Source organism: Sus scrofa, chromosome 3, assembly GCF_000003025.6.
Source record: "Sus scrofa isolate TJ Tabasco breed Duroc chromosome 3, Sscrofa11.1, whole genome shotgun sequence".
Lineage (NCBI taxonomy): Eukaryota > Metazoa > Chordata > Mammalia > Artiodactyla > Suidae > Sus > Sus scrofa.
Window position 1 is genome coordinate 86,381,676 of NC_010445.4, and position 20,906 is coordinate 86,402,581.

The following is a 20,906-nucleotide window of genomic DNA, read 5'->3' on the forward strand; positions in this document are numbered from 1 at the left end:
TCAGACTCAAAATGCACTTTTTGTCAAGTTTGGTATGAGACTTGTGTTAGAGCCCTAATCCTACAATTAGCTTGATCTAGTGGCCCTGACCCTTATTCGACTCATCCATAAGGGGAGAGAGTTCCACACACTGACATCGATGTCTCTCCCACTTTGAAAATTCCAGAATTTGATATTCACTGAAAAATGTATTGGAGACCCACCATCCCACATGCCTGAAACTCTTTGGGCTAGGTGCACTTTGGAATTGAGAAACTTTTGGATCTTGAACTCATGTTATAGATCCAATGGAGTCTGGGAGCAGCACCTTGAAATCAAATATTTCTACAGTGAACTGTGTGAATATTCACACATATAGAGACCAAAAAACAGCTTCATATAAGTTTAAGTCAGGTTTTGCTGCCAAATTAGTTATAAAAATAGTTCGGGGAAAAAAAAGAAGTTGGACTCTTACCTTACATCATATGCAAAAATTAGCTCAAAAATGGATCAAAGACATAAATATAGAAGCTAAATCCATAAAACACTTATAAGAAAATATAGGGGGAAATCTTCATGAAATTGTGTTTGGCAATAATTTTTTGGTATGACATCAAAAGCACAGGTAACAAAAGAAAAAAATATATATATTTAATTACGTCAAAATTTAAAAAACTTCTGTGCATCACAGGACCTAATAAACAGACTTAGAAGGCAACCTATGAAATGAGAGAAAATATTTACAAATCATATATTTGATAAGGGTCTAATATCCAAGATATATAAAGAACTCTTACAGCTTGGCAACAAAATAACAAACATTTTGATTTAAAAATGGGCAAAGCTTATGGAGTTCCCATTGTGGCTCAGCAGTAACATGCCTGATTAGTATCCATGAGGAGGTGGGTTCAATTCCTCAGTGGGTTAAGGATCCAGCATTCCCATGAACTGTGGTGTGGATTGCAGATGTAGCTCGGATCTGGTGTGGCTGTGGCTATGACATAGGCCAGCAGCTGTAGCTCAGATTTGATCCCTAGCCTGGGAATTTCCATATGCCACCTGAGGCCCTAAAACAATGAAAGAAAAATGGGCAAAGCTCAATAAATGCCATATACTACATCAACAAAAGACAAAAGCTACATGATTATCTATAACAGATGCAGAAAAAGCATTTGATAAGATTTAACATCCATTCATGATTTAAAAAAAAAAACTCTTGCCAAAGCACATATAGAGGGGATATATCTCAACATAATAAAAAGCCATTTATGACAAACCCACAGCCAACATCATACTCAATGATGAAAAGCTGAAAGTCTTCCTGTTAAATTCCATAACAAGACAAGGATGCTCACTCTCACCACTTCTCAACATAGTAATGGAAGGAATTCCTAGACACAGCAATCACATAAGAAAAATAAATAAAAGGTATCCAAACCAGAAGAGAAGAGGTAAAGCTGTCATTATATACAGATAACATTATACTCTACATAGAAAACCCTAAATACTCCACACAAAAACCATTAAAACTGATAAGTGAATTTGGCAAGGTAGCAGTATACAAGATTAATATACAGAAATTTGTTGTATTTCTTTGCTCTACAAATGAAATATAAGAAATAGAAAGTTTAAAAAATCCCATTTAAAGTCTCATCAAGAAAATAAATTAAATGCCTAGGGATAAACCTAACCAAGGGAATGGAAGACTTACATGATGAGAATTATAAAACATTTGTAAAGGAAATCAAAGAGAATTCAAAGAAATGGAAAGATATCCAAGGCCCTTGGATTGGGAGAATTAATACTGTTAAAATGGCCACACTAACCAAAGAAATCTACAGATTTATTGTGGTCCCTATCAAATTTCCCACAAAATTTTTCATAGAACTAGAAAAATAATCCTAAAATTTATATGGAACCAGAAAAGTTCCAAAATTGCTACAGCAATTCTGAGGAAAAATAACAAAGTTGGAGGCATAACCTTTTCAGACTTTAGACAATACTACCAAAAAAGATACAGTAATCCAAACAGTGTGGTATTGGCACAAAAGCAGACATATAGACCAATGGAACAGAATAGAGAGCCCAGAAATAAACTCACACCTATGGTCAAATAAGCTTCAACAAAGGAGGCAAGAATGTACAATGGAGAAAAGATGGTCTCTTCAGCAAGTGGTGTTTGGAAAGTTGAACAGCTGCATATAAATCAATGAAGTTAGAACACATCCTCATGCTATACACAAAAATAAACTCAAAATGGCTTAAAGACTTACATTGCTAATTATTAGAGAAATACAAATCAAAACCACCATAAGGTATCACCTCACACCAGTCAGAATGGCCATCATTAAAAAGTCTACAAATAATAAATGCTGGAGAGGGTGTGGAGAAAATGGACCCTCTTACACTGTTGGTGGGAATGTAAATTGGTGCAGCCATATGGAGAATAGTATGAAGGTTCCTTAAAAAACTAACAATAGAGCTACCATATAATCTAGCAATTCTACTCCCCAGTATCTATCCCAAGAAAACCATAATTTGAAAAGCTTCCTGTACCCCAGTGTTCACTGCAGCGCTATTTACAATAACCAAGACATAGAAGCAACCTAAATGTCCACTGACAGATAAATGGGTAAAGAAGTGTGATATATACAAATGGAATATTACTTAGCCATAAAAATGAAATAATGCCATTTTCAGCAAATTGCATGGACCTAGAAATTTTCATACTAAGTGAAGTGAGACAGAGAAAGGTAAATATCATATGATATTATCTATAATATATGTGGAATCTAAAAACAAATGAACTTACAAAACAGAAACATACTCAGACAGAGAAAACAAATTTATGGTTATCAAAGGGGATGGGTGGGGAGGGATAAACTGGGAGTATGGGATTAACAGATGCACACCGCCAAATATAAAATAGATAACAATGGAAGTTCCTGTCGTGGCACAGCAGAAATGAATCCGACTAGGAACCATGAGGTTTCGGGTTCAATTCCTAGTTTTGCTCAGTGGGTTAAGGATCCGGTGTTGCTGTGAGCTGTGGTGTAGGTTGCAGATGTGGCTCGGATCCCACGTTGCTGTAGCTCTGGCGTAGGCTGGCAGCAACTGTTCAGATTTGACCCCTAGCCTGGGTAACTCCATATGCCATGGATGCAGCCCTAAAAAAAAGACCAAAAAAAAAAAAAAAAAAAAGAGGTAAAAACTTTGTGCCTCAAAGGATACCATCAACAGAGAGAAAAGCCAACTCATGGAACTGGAGGAGGTATTTGCAAATCTGATAAGGAATTTGATACCTAGAATATACAAAGAACTCCTACAACTCAATAAAACCAAAAAATAGATAAATAAAAGATAACAAGAATTTTCTGTAAGCACAGAGTACTGTATTCAGTATCTTGTATTAAGCTATAGTGAAAAATAATTTTAAAAGTATAAATATATACATATAACCAAATCACTCTGTTGTATACCTGAAACTAACACAATATTGTAAATCAACAATACTTCAATTAAAAAAAAAAACAAAAGAAAAAAAAATGGGCCAAAGACTTGAATAGAAATTTTTTCCAAAAATGATATACAAATAGCCAACAAGCTTAAAAAATGCTCAAAAACAGTAGTCATTAGGGAAATGCAAATCAAAAACACCATGAATACTACTTCACTCCTATCAGAATGGCAATTATCAAAAAAAAAAAAAAAAAAGCAGAAAGAAAGTAAGTACTAGTGAGGATGTGGAGAAAGTGGAACCTGTGTGTGCCTGGTAGGAATGTAAAATGGTACAGCTACTATGGAGAATAGTATGGAAGTTCCTCAAAGAGATTAAAAATAGAAATATCATACGATCCAATAATTTCACTTCTGGAATTGAAAGCAGGGTCTCAAAGAGATATCTGCATACCCATGTTCACTGCAGCCTTATTTGCAATAACCAAAAAGTGAGAGCAACTGAAGCATCATCAACAGATGAATTGATAAACAAAATGTGATGTGAAATGGAATACTATTAGCCTTAAAACAAAGGAAATTCTGACAAATGCTACAACATGGGTAAGCCTTGAAGACATTATGCTAAGAGAAATAAGCCAGTGACAAAAGAGCAAGTACTATATAATTCCACTTATATGAAGTACTTATAGAATAGGTAAATTCAGAAAGACAGAAAGTAGAATGGTGGCTTTCAGGGGCTAGAAGGAGAGGGGGATGGGAAGTTATTGTTTAATGGGTATGATGCTTCAGTTTGGAAAGATGAAAAAGTTCTGGAGATGGATGGTTGTGATGTCTGCACAAAAATGTGATTGCATTTAATTAATGTCACTGATATGTTCATTTAAAAAGCTAAAATGATAAATGGAATTATGTATCTTTTACTACAAAAAAAGTTGGTTGCTAAAACAAAAAATATATTTTCTATATAATATATATAACATAGGCATAATTATCTATATGCTTATATAATATATTATACATAGGCATTCTGAGTTTTTTGATTTTAGAATTTTAGATAAGGGGTCTGGATGAATTAGGTTGTTGGTTTATGTCACCATGTGTTAGCAAAAACTTGTTTGCAGTAAGTACCTAGTAACTCACAAAAGTTGTGTCACTGGTGTAAATAAAACACTATTATTCTCTTGATTGAGGAATGGTCCTTTGATCTTAAGAAGTCCATTTTCTTTGACTAAGACTTGGGGAGAGGCAAAGGAACCCTGAGATTCTTGTTGATGTAACAATGACCTATCTCCAAGCTGATTCACCCTCAATTTCAAGTAGGGTTAATTGTTTTCACTGGATGTCAAATGTCATCCTTGGACCAGGGGTTTGGGATGTAAATGTTCTAAAATTATGTTTGATGATGGTTGTACAGCTATAAATATAATAAAATTCATTGGAAGTTCCCATTGTGGCTCAGTAGTAATGAGCCTGACTAGTATCCATGAGGACTCAGGTAGTTAAAATGTGGCTCAGATCCTGCATTGCTGTGGCTGTGGGGTAGGCCAGCAGCTGTAGTTCTAACTGGACCCCTAGCCTGGGAATGTACATATGCTGCAGGTGTGGCCCTAAAAAAAGCAATAATAATAATTTTAATAATAAAATTCATTGAATTATTTTTTTTTAAAGAGTATCTGAGGTTGATTCAGGATCCTGGCAGATTTCCCCTGCAAGGCCCTGTCCATGCAGGCTTGAAAACTAGCTGAATTGAAGCTGAAGAGTAGGCCAGATTTAGGGCTGTTACCAACACTTCAACTAGGAGTCTTTCATTCGTTTGGCTCTAGACCTTTATCCTGTTTTCTAATGAGCCCTGGAATAAAAACCAGCAATTCTTTGGAAGTTTGATAGTACATAGTGGACTTCTGCTACAGTGCTCCAAAGGTGTGATGGGCAAAGGCCCCAATGATAGGGGAATGCTACATGGACAAAAGTTTTATTAATGGCCACACTCATAGCATATGTAAGTTCCCAGGCCAGGCACTGAATCTGAGCCACAGCTGCAATCTACACCACAGCTGTGGTAATGCTGGATCCTTAACCCACTGTGCTGGCCATGGATTGAACCTACGCCTCCACAGTAATCCAAGCCACTGGAGTTAGATTCTTAACCCACTGGACCACAGTGGGAACTACCCACATGGACAAAATTTTTATTCTAATAGTTAGAAATTACTCTAATGAGGAAAAATATATATGTAAATAAACAATATCTTAAAGCCATAATTTCACAGACATTATTGCTCATGAGAAGTAAAAAAGAGAGAAAGTGATGCATTAAGATCAATTTAAAGTAAATAAGAATATTGAAATCCAGACACCTATGGTCAATTAATCTTCGACAAAGGAGGCAAGAATATATACAACAGGAAAAAGGAAGTCTCTTCAGCACATGGTCCTGGGAAAACTGGACAGCTGCATGTAAATCAGTGAAACCAGAACACACCCCCACACTACGCACAAAAGTAAACTCAAAATGGTTTAACGACTTAAACATAAGACATGACACTCCTAGAAGAGAACATAGGCAAAACATTCTCTGACATAAACCATGCAAATGTTTTCTTAGGCCAGTCTCTCAAAGCAATAGAAATAAATACAAAAATAAATAAATGGTACTTAATCAAACTTACAAGCTTCTGCACAGCAAAGGAAACCATAAAAAAAAAAAAAGACACCTTACAGAATGGGAGAAAATAGTTGCAAACAATGCAACCAACAAGGGCTTAATCTCCAAAATGTACAAACAACTGATAGAACTCAATGACAACAACAAAAAATAACTCAATCAAAAATGTAGAGAAGATCTAAATAGACATTTCTCCAAAGAAAACATACAGATGGCCAGTAGGCACATGAAAAGATGCTCAACATCACTAATCATTAGAGAATTACAAATCAAAACTACAATGAGGTACCACCTCACGCAGGTCAGAATGGTCATCATTAATTAAGTCTACAAATAACAAATGTTGGAAAGGGTGTGGAGAAAAAGGGATCCTTCCTATACTGTTGGTGGGAATGCAAATTGGTACAGCCTCTATGGAAAACAGTATGGAAATGCCTCAGAAAACTACATATAGAACTACCATATGATCCAGCAATCCCACTCCTGGGCATATATATATAAAAAAACCCTATAATTAAAAAGATACATTCACCCCAATGCTCATTGTAGCACTACTCACAACAGCCAAGATGTGGAAACAACATAAATGTCTATGGACAGATGAATGGATTAAGGAGATGTGGTACATATACACAATAGAATACTACTCAGCTATAAAAAAGAGTAAAATAATGCCACCCACAGCAACATGGATGCAACTAGAGATTTTCATACTAAGTGAAGTCAGACAAAGACAAATACCATGTGATATCACTTATATGTATAATCTAAAATATGACACAAATGAACTGATCTACAAAACAGAAATAGACCAACAGAGAACAGACTTGTGGTTGCTAAGGGGGAATGGGAAGGGAGTGGGATGGACTGGGAGTTTGGGGTTAGCAGATGCAAACTATTACATTTAGAAAAGATAAGCAATAAGGTCCTACTGTATAGCACAGGGAAATGTCTTGGGATAAACCACTGTGGAAGGTAATATAAGAAAGGGAATGTATACATATGCATGGCTGGGTCACTTTGCTGTATATCAGAAATTGGTACAACATTGTAAATCAACTATAATATAATAAAAATTTATTTTATTTTTATTTTTTAAAATTTTATTTTATTTATTTTTATCTTCTGTAATATTCCTCCGCTTGCTCTTCCCCCTTTTTTTTAGATGATTTATTTATTTTTTCTACTGTATAGCATGGTGACCCAGTTACACATACATGTATACATTCTTTTTTCTCACATTATCATGCTCCGTCATGAAATTCCATGCTTCTGGGTTGGAAAAATTAATATTGTAAAAATCACCATACTACTCAAAGCAATCTACAGATTCAATGCAATCCCTATCAAATTACCCATGACATTTTTCACAGAACTAGAAAATTTATTTAAAAAAGGAGTATTGGCAGTGAGCTGCAATTGCAAAAAGTAAGAAGGTGGCAAGAAAAAGGCACCAATTCTCTTGGTTCCCTTGGGCCCAAACTGGAGCATAGTCTATACAGTCTTTAAAAGCACAGTCCAGGAGTTCCTGTCGTGGTTCAGCAGAAACAAGTCTGACCAGCATCCATGAGGACACAGGTTCAATCCCTGGCCTTGTTCAGTGTAAGGATCTGGCATTGCCATGAGCTGTGGTGTAGGTTGCAGATGCAGCTCAGATTTGGCATTGCTGTGGCTGTGGTGCAGGCCAGCAGCTACAGCTCCAATTCAACCCCTAGTCTGGGAACCTCCATATGCCACAGGTGCAGCCCCCTCCCCCCAAAAAAAAATAATAATAAAAGACAAAAAGCATAGTCCATTACCCCTCTTGAAATATAGGCTATCATCCCACTGGTCATCCACCTAAAAATGCATGCCAATCCCTCCCCTGATCAACTATAAGCCCAGGTGCCATGGGCCACACCTATGAGGTGAAGGCTGGTTTCAGGTCCTTCTGTAACAATGCACCGTCTGTATCCCCCTTGATCTTGGCAAGTGAGTGTGTTGGGGGAATCAGCTGGGACTGACAGAAAATAGAGGGTGTCCCTGACCATCTTCCTTTGATTCTGGGGACAGGAGCTGACCACGGGGTTAGCTGTGCACCATCATTACAAACCCCTGGTTATATGGGTGTGCTTGTGTTGAACTGGCTCTTTTGAGAGCCCAAAGCGGGGAGTGAATATTGAGTGGAAAAGTACAGCAGAGTAGTTACGGCTTCTGCCCTGATCCACACACTTCAAAACTTATACCTTAATTATGTGATACAATTTTTGAATGAGCTGGATAAAGTGACTGCCAAAAAGGACAGGGAACTGTCAACTATTCCAGTTGATGCTCTCCAACATCTAGCCAGGTTCTGTTCAATAATCCCATTTAGTAAGTTAACTCATTAGTTATCTAAGTATACGTTTTGCTCCCAGTTACCTTGAGGGATACACCAAGAAATTTCATGGCTCGAGGTCAAAAATCTTTGGCTACTTTACTAGCATTTTTAACACTGCTCTTCGGCTGCTTACTTGCTTATATCTGCCTAAAGTATTTTTCTGGATAAAGTTACATTGGCCCATGTCTCTGGCAGAGAACTCGAGGACTTTGATTGTCTCCTTACCCATGCAAGGAAGTGGACGCTAAATTTTAGAACTTTCTGTGTTGATGACCCCTGAGCCTGGTATTCAGAAAGGTGTCCACACCAGGATCCCAAGATTTCATAAGAAAATAGCAATCCAATCTCCTGATGAGCTGACAATAAACACACTTTTTTTTTTTTTAAAGAAGCTGGACTCTGGGTACATACAGGAAGTATAATATCCAGCTCACTTCCCTGCTGCTCAATTTTAAAGAATGTTTTGGCTGAAAACAACATTATTTAAGGAAGATGCTGGGGTGGGAAATAGCAGTCTGCATTCTTCTCTCAGTCCCCTGCAACCTACCCCAGACCAACAGACAGCTCCAAGCATGGCTGCACCATTTGGTCTATGGAAGAACTTTTGGGACCACAGTGCCATCAGCCCTCTAAGAGGGGCTTTGTGAAAAATAACACAGTGAATGGCAGCTCACTTCAGGCTTTTTGAGGATGTTGGGTCTCATGTCACAGAGCCCTCTCTAGGAAGATTCTCAGGGCATTTCTGTCCTATCTCAGCACTGGGAGTAATCCCGCTTCACCAGAGCAATGGGTACATTTCCATTTTGCTGACAGCATGACTCAGTACTGAGCACCCTTCCCTCAGTGCTGGCTGCAGCGGCCACCTGCAGCCTGTGAACAGAGATCCCCACCAGCTCTCAGGGTACTGACCTCTTTTGTGACTTCATCTTATCTCTCCTATTTACATTTTTCACTTTGAACTCTCTTAGCCTCAAATTCTTTATATGAAAAATGAGATTATAAAGCCTATCATGAGAATTTTAAAAGATGTATATAAACTGCTTTGTATTCTCTGATACAAGCACTTCACATACTGTAGTAAGGGCTAACATTTACGGAGTGCTGACTATGCACCATAGTTTATTCTAAGCACTTTGCAAGTATATTTAATCCTCACACAACTCTTTGAGGTTGGTGCTGGTATTATCCCCATTTTATAAATGGGCAAACGGAGGCCTGGAGATGTTAAGGAAATTGACCAAGATCTCAAACCTATCATAGGTAAAGCTTGGATTTGAACACAGGCCCCTTGGGTCTGAGCCCTTGCTCTTTACTCCTCTGCTATGGCAACTATTTACACTAAAACTATTTCCAAAAATTCCTTTGTCTTGTTTTTCCTATGATTTATTTTCAGAGGCTGCATGAAGCTACATTTAGGTTAACTAACTTGTCCAGAACTTCCCAATTTTGTGACTTACAGTCCCATTTCCCAGGATGTCACATCCAGTAGTTTTTCCCATTATGTTGTTTATCTTTGCAGCAGGACCACAGGTAACTTTTTGTGCTTCAGAAAAAAGGGCTATCTATTTATTTTTAACATACTTTTCAGCCTGTACTCACTATATTTATATAAGCTGCCTTAAATCCTTTATGGAATAAGATAGGATAAAATAAACAGACTTTCACATGGTATTTGACACTTTAAGAGTTATGAGTAAGTATTAATACATACATTACCTTTATATCCTTGCTCTGTCTCCCTGAGATCAATTTTGGTTATTGGTTTGAAATCAGTATCCCATAATCGTATACACCCATCTCGCCCACCAGTGGCAAAGCCTTCTTCACAAGCATACATGCTGAAGATTCCAGCCTGTTGATTAAAGCAGATAATACTCAATGTTGCAATCATTCTAAACAGTCATAATAGATTATTAAGGTGATAATTAAAACACAAAATGAAGCTAAAACAAACCAAAATTTTTTTAAAAATCCCTTGTTCTCGAGACTGTGGCTGTCAAGGAAGAGTGGGAGGGAGTGGGATGGACTGGGCATTTGGGTTAGTAAATGCAAACTATTGCATTTGGAGTGGATAAGCAATGAGGTCCTGCTGTAAATCACAGGAAACTATATCCAGTCACTTGTGATGGAGCATGATGGAGGATAATGTGAGAAAAAGAATGTTTGTGTTTGCATGTGTATATACATATAGATGTTAAAAAATCTAATTTCTTTAGCATTAGAAAAATTCCTTGTTATCTATTGAAATCCTAGCAATAGAACAGGTAGTCATTTATAATATCCATTTTAGCAATAGGACAAGTAGTCATTTATAATATCCATTTTAGCTAGATTAAAAATTCATGGTAACTACCAAAGCAAACTAGTTCAAGTTCTCCTTTGCTATTATTAAACTGATGAGAAGCTATAAAAAAAATTCAGGAATTCCTTGGTTAAAGCAAATATAGAGGTCATAAATTCCTTTCTGTGACAACTGATTGTTATAAAGACAAGGATGCAAATGTTTCAAATAAATTCCTTTCCAAAACAATCAAGGAAAGCTATGCAGGTTGGGAACACAAACACTTTTGCAGGTACAAAGATGAAAGAAAGGGACCCCAAAGAGCTCAAGCAGACACTGCTTATGCCTAAAATGAAAGCATAAATTACACTTGTGTTTGCTTGTTAAGCATCATTTGAAGATGCTCTTTCATATCTGAAAGAGTTTCATAACTTAAAGATGCTTTTCCATGGGAAAGTGTGCTATGAGAGTACAAGGCTGACATAATATCCAGTGTAAAGAGAAATTAGGTTACTAAGGCTGCTGTTTTTATAAATGAGGACCAATACTGGCTGTTTCATACTTAGCAAAGCCAAGAAAATTGGTCTTCAACATATGAGACAGTGAAAGATCTAAAACTGTATAGCTCTTTTGCTAAGAATTGCTTAAATGTTTCTTTACATTCGGAGGAACAGGTGATCAATTTGGAGGCAAGCCAAAGGTCTGTTGAGTTTCTTTGTATTTTACCAAATTTATATTTATTACAGCAGGCTTTACCTTTCACATCACCTCCCCATTCTTCTGGGCATTTCCATCTTATCATCTGTAGATGCATCAATCTATCTGTTTTAACATATTGAAAATTTAGCAGAGTACTCAGGGTCAAGTTTGTCCTGGTTCTTATGGAGCGGATCATCAAAAGAGAGGTTGTCAGTGGTTTCTGTTTGCATTTTAAGAGCTTGTTATGTGGCCATGGAAATGACGCTCTCACTCAGGGTGAGGAAAATCTGCCTTACTAATCAATGTAAAAATAATAATTGTCTCCACTCTTGCTATTCAACATATGGGCCACAGGCCAACAGCAGTGACATCATCCCAGACCCACTGAGTCATAGTCTGCATTTTAACAAGATCCCCAGGAGCCTCATAGGCACATAAAGTTTGAAATGTGCCTAGAAGATGAGACTGGTGATGAAATACTTCTAGTCTTCCGCCAAGCTGGTGCTGATGAATAACAACGCTAATCAGCCAATCAACAATTAAGGAAAAGGCTAATTAAGTTATTATGCTTTTTGAAATGTTAATTTCTTACAGGTGAAGAAAAATAATTTGGGAAATCTATCATGAATGTTTAGTGAGTGTTCAGGAGAATTGGCTGATCCTAAAGCAACGGGGGAAAAATACAGAGATTTGTGCCTTAAACTTATTTAATAAGTCATCCCCAAATTTCTCTGTGGGAGTACTTACACTATGTGCTCCTTGAATGGTGCGTATTAAATTGAGCCCTTTCCAGACATAGATGTCGCCATTTAAAGCACCAGAGTAGGTGATGTCTTCTTTGGCACATGCAAGGCAAAGGATGGTCTGAAGATCCCCTGTTTTGCCAAATATCCCTCTTTTTGCTGTCAGGGCATTTCCACAGAGTGTCCAAAACTGGAAAGTAAGTGATAAAATAAATAGACCCCCAAATAGAGTATTCCAGTGCATCTCATTATTGGTATGTTTTTGTTAATATAAAAATGTATATTAACATGTATATTACATATATTAAATGAAATGTAATTTCAATACATTTTCACATAATTTACTATAGTTGAGCTAGATATACATAATTTAATTTGTTTTGCTGTGACAGCAGAGAATTGCAAAACACTTTATCCAGCTACTAGCAGCATAAAGGAAAAACTTAATAAATTTTTAAAGCTTTCAAAGTTCAAAAATTTTAAAACTTTGCTAAGTGTTTAATGTTCATATAATATAACATGACAACAGTCACAGAGTTGGAATAAAATGGAGGAATGTTTTTGTTTAATTTCTTGTCAAAGTATAGCACCCGTAAAGGTTTATTATAGAGAAGTTTAGAAATAGGGAAAAGTGAAAAGAGGAAAAATAAATTATTCACAACCTCCTGTTAACATGTGGATATATCTTCTGGGTATTTTTTAGTATATATATATATATATATAAAATATACATAAAATGTTTCATATAAATATATTTCTATATATATAGAAATAATTTCTAACAAAAAATGTTCAAAATCTTCACTGTAGAAACATTACTCATAAATATGTTTCTAGGAGTTCCCATCGTGGCTCAGTGGAAACAAATCTGTCTAGTATTCATGAGTACACAGGTTTGATCCCTGTCCTTGCTCAGTGGGTTATGGATCTGACGTTGCTGTGAGCTGTGGTATAGGTCACAGATGCAGCTCGGACCTTGGTTTTGCTGTGGCTGTGATGTAGGCCAATGGATATAGCTCTGATTCAACCCCTAGCCCTGGAGCTTCCATATGCCATGAGTGCAGCCCTAAAAAAGACAAAAAAAAAAAAAAAAAAAAAAAAAAAACAAGATGGAGCTCCCGTTGTGGCACAGTGGAAATGAATCCGACTAGGAACCGTGAGGTTGTGGGTTTGATCCCTGGCCTCTCTCAGCGGGTTAAGGACCTGGTGTTGCCATGAGCTGTGGTGTAAGTCGCAGACATGGCTCGGATCTGGCATTGCTGTGGCTGTGGCATAGGCCGGCAGCAACAGCTCCGATTAGACCCCTAGCCTAGGATCCTCCATATGCCATGAGTGCGGCCCTATAAAGACAAAAAGACCAAAAAAAAAACGAAAGAAAGAAATATGAGTTATATTTCCATATATCCATGTAATTGACTAGGCTTTTCAGTTTAGTTGCAAAATTTATCATGTGGAAGACCACAAGCAAAAAGCTTGGGCTACTTCATAGACAGCAGCAGGGTGATTATGTAGAAATTAAACATTCACTTTGATATAGTTTTTTTCAGTGGATGAGCTTATAACTTTACTTTCATGTATGTAGCCTCTCACAATTTATAAAGGCTCTTTATACACGTTTAGTTATTTGATTTTTTTTTTTTTTTGCTTTTTTCATTTTTAGGGCTGCACTTCATGGCTTTGAAGCCAATGAAGAAGATACATATAAAACAAAAGAGATCAAAAACAAAACAAAACAAAACCCAAAGGAGATCATTTTAAGGCAGCATTTTCGGGTGACATCCATATGGTGAGGGAATTCAAAGACAGAACAACATTGAATTAATTGGAATGAGCAAGAATAGAATTTGGATCAGTGGTGAGGAAGAAACTGCCGTGTGGTTTAGGAGAGCAGGGTTAGGTAAATCCAGGTGACAGGAAATGTGTGAGGGAAAATCAGTGATGAGCCTAATATTCTGTGCCTGCAGGAGAGGATAAATGGTGGTCCTCTCACAGTAGCTGGGTACTCAAGGAAGCAGTTCTGCACAGCTGCACCTCCCAGGAAGGCCAGGTCTCAGGCAGCTGTGGCAGTGGTAGCGCTCAGGGAGGATCAGAGGCAGATGTGCAATCATTTGAGATGATACAAGATTCTTCTCTCCTTCGAGAAGAACATGTCAACTCTGGTCATTGGTTTCTTTGGGTATTGTTATTTTTATGAGAAGGCACTAAAGTATACATAGAAAGAATAGAAAAGAACTGGGGGAAAGATAGCTAGGTACATGCTTTTGTAAAACATTTGCGTATTAACTCTGAATCTAAAAAAACCAAGAGACATTAACAACTACTGCTTGTATATGCATGCTAAAGAACTTGCTGTTCCATGGTGATGCTGAAGGCAGAATGTTCTTCTCACGGTGTCTCCCGTGTATGAAGATTAAAAGGAGAGTAACTACTTGCTAATTAGTACCCCTTTAACTTTGGATGTGCACATCAGCCTGAGTTATGGAAATATTTCAGATGGACAACCACAAAGAAGAGACCACTATCCTTAGACAGAGATTTTTCACCCAGTCAGATGGTATAATGTCAACAAGAAACACCGCAAATAATCAAACGGTTCTCTAAAGAGGCATATATAGCTGTAATGCCAGGATAGGTATGAGATTTTCTGCAGAAAATATCATCTCTTCTTGAGAAGCACTTCGTGTTTGGAAAACAGTGACAGATTAGGGCAGCAACACACCATTAAATCCCCATCAAATGAAAAAACATTGTTTACCCTTTCCCATCTCCATTCACAGACTGTAATGCAAATTCTGCCACAACTGGCAGGTACCTGGGAGCTTATCTGGCCTGAGGTGATCCCAAGGTCCCTTCAGTCTGGGTCTAGAGACTGGAGACAGCAAAAATATTCACAAACCTAGTGGGCTTGTTTTCTATAAAACTAACCAAGCAGACAATGCTCAACTGCTACTGTTTTTCAAGCATTTGTTACAGAGAACTGTAATCTGTCTGTTTGCCAAACGCTGGGGATTTGTAAAACCAGAAAGGATTTTGCTCTAGCTATAGCGAATTCACATAAAAATCTTTTCTTAGAGTGCATTGAAGAGTCTGCATTCACCTTGTGACTAGAATGATTCATTTGATGTCAGGCAGCTTTGGGGAGAAAAGGTAGGGGTCCAAGAATTGGATGTACAAAACACAGATTGTGAAAATAATTTATTAAAGCCTGCTGAATTTTGTTGTGGATTTCCTTCCAAATAAAATTAATAAAGAATGGCTGCATGAGCATTTGCCAGTTCTTCCATTTGAGGTAAAAAATGCTTGTTTTTGTTTAGGCAAAATGCTTAAGCCTGCTAAACCACAATTAACAAATTTAACAGGACAAACAGCTCTTAGTGTATTCAAAGAAGTTCCAGGGTTTTATCAATTAAAGCAGCTAATCTATTATTTTGATAATGTGATTTTTGGGTGGCAGGAGATGGGGGGGGAAGCTAGACCAAGGTAGATCATTGAAGTAATTTCTAAGAGAAAAGAGCTTGACAAAGGGAGCCAGAGACTGAATTTAAATCTTATTTGTGACACTATTTTTGTGGTCTTAGGAAACAGGAAAAGAAATAAATATTATTGTGCCCCTGCTGGTTCCAGACACTGTTAAATGTAACTCAATAAATTCAGGAGGTAGTTATCCCCATCACCCCCCCCCATTTTTTTTCTTTGTTTTTTGTTATTTTGGAGGGGAAGAAATTCAGCCTTTGAGAAAATAATTTTCCCACAATCAAATAGAAGGAGAAAGAACCAAGATTCAAGTCAAACAACCTCCCAGGTCTTGGCCTCCTCTGTGGAATATGCAAGCTAGATGATGGCCCCCAGGTCAAGGTCCCAGACTTCCAGAGAGCCATCACAGACTGATGGAATCTGGCTCATCTTGAGCTTGCCTGTGACTGAAAGAACAACTCAATGCCTCTTCTGTATGTTAGACTGATAGGAAACTCATGTTGGCAGATAAACATCCTTGATTAATACACACTGTTAAAGGAATTAACATGTAATGGCTACCATGTATTTTATGGCCAAAATATTTCAAAATATTTGTTCCCTCAGAAAGAAAATTAAGAGGTTCTTGGATGATGAAAAAGTGGACAGTCTTTGGATATGTTAATGAGCCAAGGAGTTTCTGCTCCCCAGACCCATGATTCCATGGGAGACCAGCACCTCCCTATTATCTCCTGACTGAAGTGCAGCCCCTCCCTGGGTTCTGCTGCCTTCCAAGCCCAGATTACCAAATTCACCTGCCCATCAGGGTGCAGCTCAAACAGCATCCCTTCACAAAACTCTCAACACTTCACTAACCAGGATCCAGAATCTCTCTGTTAGCCCTAGAGAATTTGGTTTTGCCTCTCTTTCAGAATGTTCTGCTCAACTTTAAACAAATTGAAAATAGGGCCAGTTTTTATTCTTTCACATGGTACAAACTCAACTGAAGCTTATCAAATTTAATGTGTTTTCTAGTCTTTCAGGTGGACTGTATAAATTATGAAGAAGGATCCTCCAACTATTGATGAAGCAAAAAGTGCCTTTTCAGCAGACATATTCCCAGGGTGAAAAAATCAGCTCTTTGAACAAGGATTGTAAAATGCCTATGAAGCCCTAAGGACATCTGATACTTCTGAATGGTAGGACCTATAGTCTTATCTTTCCCCCCCTTATTTTCATTACTTTTTTCTTGTTTTGGAAGAAATACATGTTATTATAAAATAATTTTAAAATAAAGGGAAAATTTACCAACTCACTACCCAAAGATAACTGTTAACATTTTGAGATATCCTTCCAATTTATTTAAAATACACAAGAGCATATCTTTTTTTTTTTTTTTTTTGCCTTTTTGTCTTTTTGCCATTTCTTGGGCTGCTCCCATGGCATATGGAGGTTCCCAGGGTAGGGGTCGAATCGGAGCTGTAGCTGCCGGCCTACGCCAGAGCCACAGCAATGTGGGATCTGAGCCGTGTCTGCAACCTACACAGCTCATGGCAATGCCATGAGCAAGGCCAGGGATTGAACCCACAACCTCATGGTTCCTAGTCGGATTTGTTAACCATTAAGCCACGATGGGAACTCCAAGAGTATATCTTTAAAATATACAAAGTCACAAATTTATCTCACCAATAAATAGACTGTAAATAGATCTTAAATATGTCTAATAACATTAAATAATCTCCAAAAACATGATTATAATGATTGCACAGTATTTCTTCATATCGATATACCATATTTAATCACCTCAGGGCAGCTAGGTGGTTCAGGTCTTTTGTTTGGTTTTATTTGCTATTGATAACTTATTTAGCAATGAACCCATGCTTAGTTCACACTCTGAAGAATTTCCTTGGGATAAATTACAAAATAAGAAATTACTGACTGTGTCGCTTTGGCACCTACACTAAAATTGGGATGAAATGACTGGTTCAAAGGATATCAACATTCCTAAGGCTATTGACAGATAATGCCAAATTTCTGGACTGAAAAACCGTACTCCTCTACCCCTCCACTAGCAAGGTTTGAGAGTGTTCATTCACAAAATCTTTCCCAATACCAGGTACATTTTAATCATCATTTTGATAGATTAAACATTGTTATTTTAAAATATATATTCCTTAAGTATTAATGAGATTTAGTGTTTTCATGTGTCTATTAGCAGACAACTGACAAAAACAGAAATATTGTTGATATTCTTTATCCATTCTATAGATTTGCTAGAGGTCTTTGCATTTCAAGAACAAGCCAACATTCCATGTTTGCTACTTATACTTTGCTAGTTTGTGGTCTGCCTCTAACTTCTAGGGGGTAAGGAGAAGGTAGACAGAATATTTTAGTATTTATATAGTTGAATATATAATATTATCCTTTGATGGAAGAAATTTTCACCCATCAGGGTAGGGGACAGCCATTCTGGCTTACATATGATTTGGCCTGAGCTTTATGTCAACTAGAACGGCCTGACTTATGGCCTGTCAAACATACATTGTACATCTGCTTTAACCATTAAAGAAAAGAATGCATTTTCCAGGAATAAAGAATGTCCTTTTTGAGGATAGGGATGAATGTCTCTCTTCCTATGACATCCATGCTAATACTCCTTTAAAGAAAATGTTCCCTTCCCAGATGCCAAGGTCACGCTGACTCTCTGTATATGTACTAATCTGTAACTATGCATCTCTGTTGAAACGTTGAAGGATTATACCCCTGTCATGTTTGATGTATGTATGGTCTTTGTTCAGACAAAAATAAAAAACTGTACTGAAAATCACGTTTCTCCAGAGTTCTTTCTTCCTTCGTGGAAACTGCCCTCCTGGGCTAATCCTCAGCCTGGCTCAAAGAAAACTCCCTTATTATATAGACTATCCCTTATTATAGAGTATTTATTGATTATTGTGTCAACATCTTTATGGTTTCTTTCTTTGCTTTTACATTTAGAAAGGCCTTTCTCCACCTTGAGGGTAAAGATTTACTTTATACATTCCTCTAGCTATTTTATATGTTGTTTATAACATTTAACTTTTTAATTCATAATTAATTTCTTTTAGTACATGGTAGGAAGTAATAACATACAACAAGAATAATAAATTGTTCTAGTGCTTACTTGTCAGAGATACAATTTTTAAATTCTAAATTGTCATACATATTAAAGTCTGTTTCCCAGCTTTGTTTCTTTTTTGTTGGTGTTTATTTATCCCTACCCGAGTCTCATACCATTTTAATTTCTGAAACTTCATAATATGCTTTTATAAATAGTAGTGCATATTCCTCTTCACTATTCTTTTTTTTATCCCAAAGTTCTTGGTTATTTGCACTCCTTTATCCTTCCAGAATAACTTAGAATAATTTAAAGGGAAATGTTGTCAGATAATAACAGAACTTATAATAAAGATTCTAACTTAACTTGTATTAAATACAAATTAATTTGGAGATAAATGATGCACTTATAATTTTTAGACTTCAAGTCCAGAATCAAAGTTATCTATTTGCTCAAGGCTTCTTTTACATTCCTCTGTAAAGTTTTATAATATCTTTTTTTTGGGGGGGGCTGCAACCACAGCATATGAAAGTTCCTTTGCCAGGGATCAAACATGCACCTCAGCAGTAACTCAAGCCATTGCAAAGACAATTCCAGATCCTTTGTCCACTGTGCCACATTAGGAACTCCTAATAGTATTTAAGTCTTGCATAGTTCTTGTTCTATTTACTTCTGAGCAATTTAGTAGCTATCCTTTTGTAACCATTTAGTACGAATAATGGGAGGGATCATGAAAAACTAGATTAAAAAAAGAACAAAAAAGAAGTGAGAAAGGAGGAGTTGGTTGAGGAGTTTGTGGCAGCAGAGATCCATGCATGCTCTATTCAAGCAAGTGATCCTTATATTCTTTTATTAATGGTCTTAAACTTATATTATCTACAAATCTATAGACAGAACATACTGGGCCATATCCCAGGGCCCAGGAGACATTTTTGCTCCATTGGAGCAAAGGATGTTGATGGTGTTAATTTTGCTACCTGTTTAACAAAATAGAGCAAAGCAAGTAGAGGCAGGTGCTGGGCCACTAGCAGTATTCCGGGCTATATTGTCTACAGGGAGACAGAGGCATTAAAAACCAAAGGCCCAGGTAGGTTTGTGCTATGCATCTCTCTCCTTCTATGTCCAACACAACATGGCACTTTTTCTCAGAGAACATACCAACATGTCAGAGTTTTGGCATGCAATATGTGTAAATATTCATCACAATGTAAAAACTTAATTCATAAAGTTAAAATCAGAATGGTTTTTAAACATTCAATCCTAAAAGTATTGTGAGCCTTCCATGTAATATTTAATTAACATAAACTTTTCTTTCTAGCTGCCTGCTGAGCACTTCACTTGATTATTGTTGCACTGCATTTCTGAGAGCCTATCAATGATGTTGGCTGGCTTTAGAATCAGAGAAGCAAATAAGAAGTCTCTAAATTTAAGGGGGGAAAACGTGAAGTCTAGTAGTTTCTCAACACCAAATAACACATATATTATACATATATATATACACATATAAAATTATTTTCATAGAAGGTGCTGAAAGTTTTTAAAAAATTAACTACTTTACCTTAATATGTTTTACTCCACAGCTAACCACTCTGTTTGGCTGATATGGATCCCAGGAAATGTCAAAAATCTGTTTAAAAAAAGATTAAAAGTTGCTCTGTTGATCATTCATGTGTTTTTGTCTTCTTTCAGATACTGTCCAATTGCCAAGATTGTCCCCTAACAACTCAGAACACAATGTTACCTGCACGAATGGCTTTGGAGCTGAGTCAGGAATTGCTAATACACTTTTTAATCACCATGTGCCTACTTACCCTAGGCCTGAATAAAGAAGTAATAATTAGTCACCATCACTGAGAACAAACTGGTGTCATATATTTAACTCTGTCTATCCAGGGTAAACAAATTGTGATGATTTAGGATAATTTTTTGATCAAATTTTCACTGGTTCTCCACAATTCAAATAAAACACTTCTGAGATAGCTTCACAATGAAAATAAGAATGGCAGTTGTTTAAAGTGCATATTCCCCCAGCCTACATGAGAGATTCTGATCAAGTGGATCTGAAATTGGGTCCAGGTGCCTGCATATTTAAACACATCACAAGAGATTCTGAGGCAGGTGGTCCATGGACAACATTCCGTGAATCTCTAATAGAAAGAAAGATCAATTGTCAG

At 37.0% G+C, this 20,906-nt stretch overlaps 1 protein-coding gene across 3 annotated transcripts in view; it reads right to left on the reverse strand.

The window, feature by feature from the left end:
- The window catches only part of EML6 (echinoderm microtubule associated protein like 6), a 285,579-nt gene that overhangs the window by 130,189 nt on the left and 134,484 nt on the right, over window positions 1–20,906 (reverse strand). For all 3 annotated transcript variants that reach the window (XM_021087539.1, XM_021087538.1, XM_021087537.1), the window contains exons 5-7: window positions 20,291–20,359; window positions 12,190–12,375; window positions 10,179–10,314 (exon numbers count right to left, since the gene is read on the reverse strand). In XM_021087539.1, the coding sequence (XP_020943198.1) occupies window positions 10,179–10,314; window positions 12,190–12,375; window positions 20,291–20,359 (391 nt within the window). The remainder of the gene's footprint in view (window positions 1–10,178; window positions 10,315–12,189; window positions 12,376–20,290; window positions 20,360–20,906) is intronic.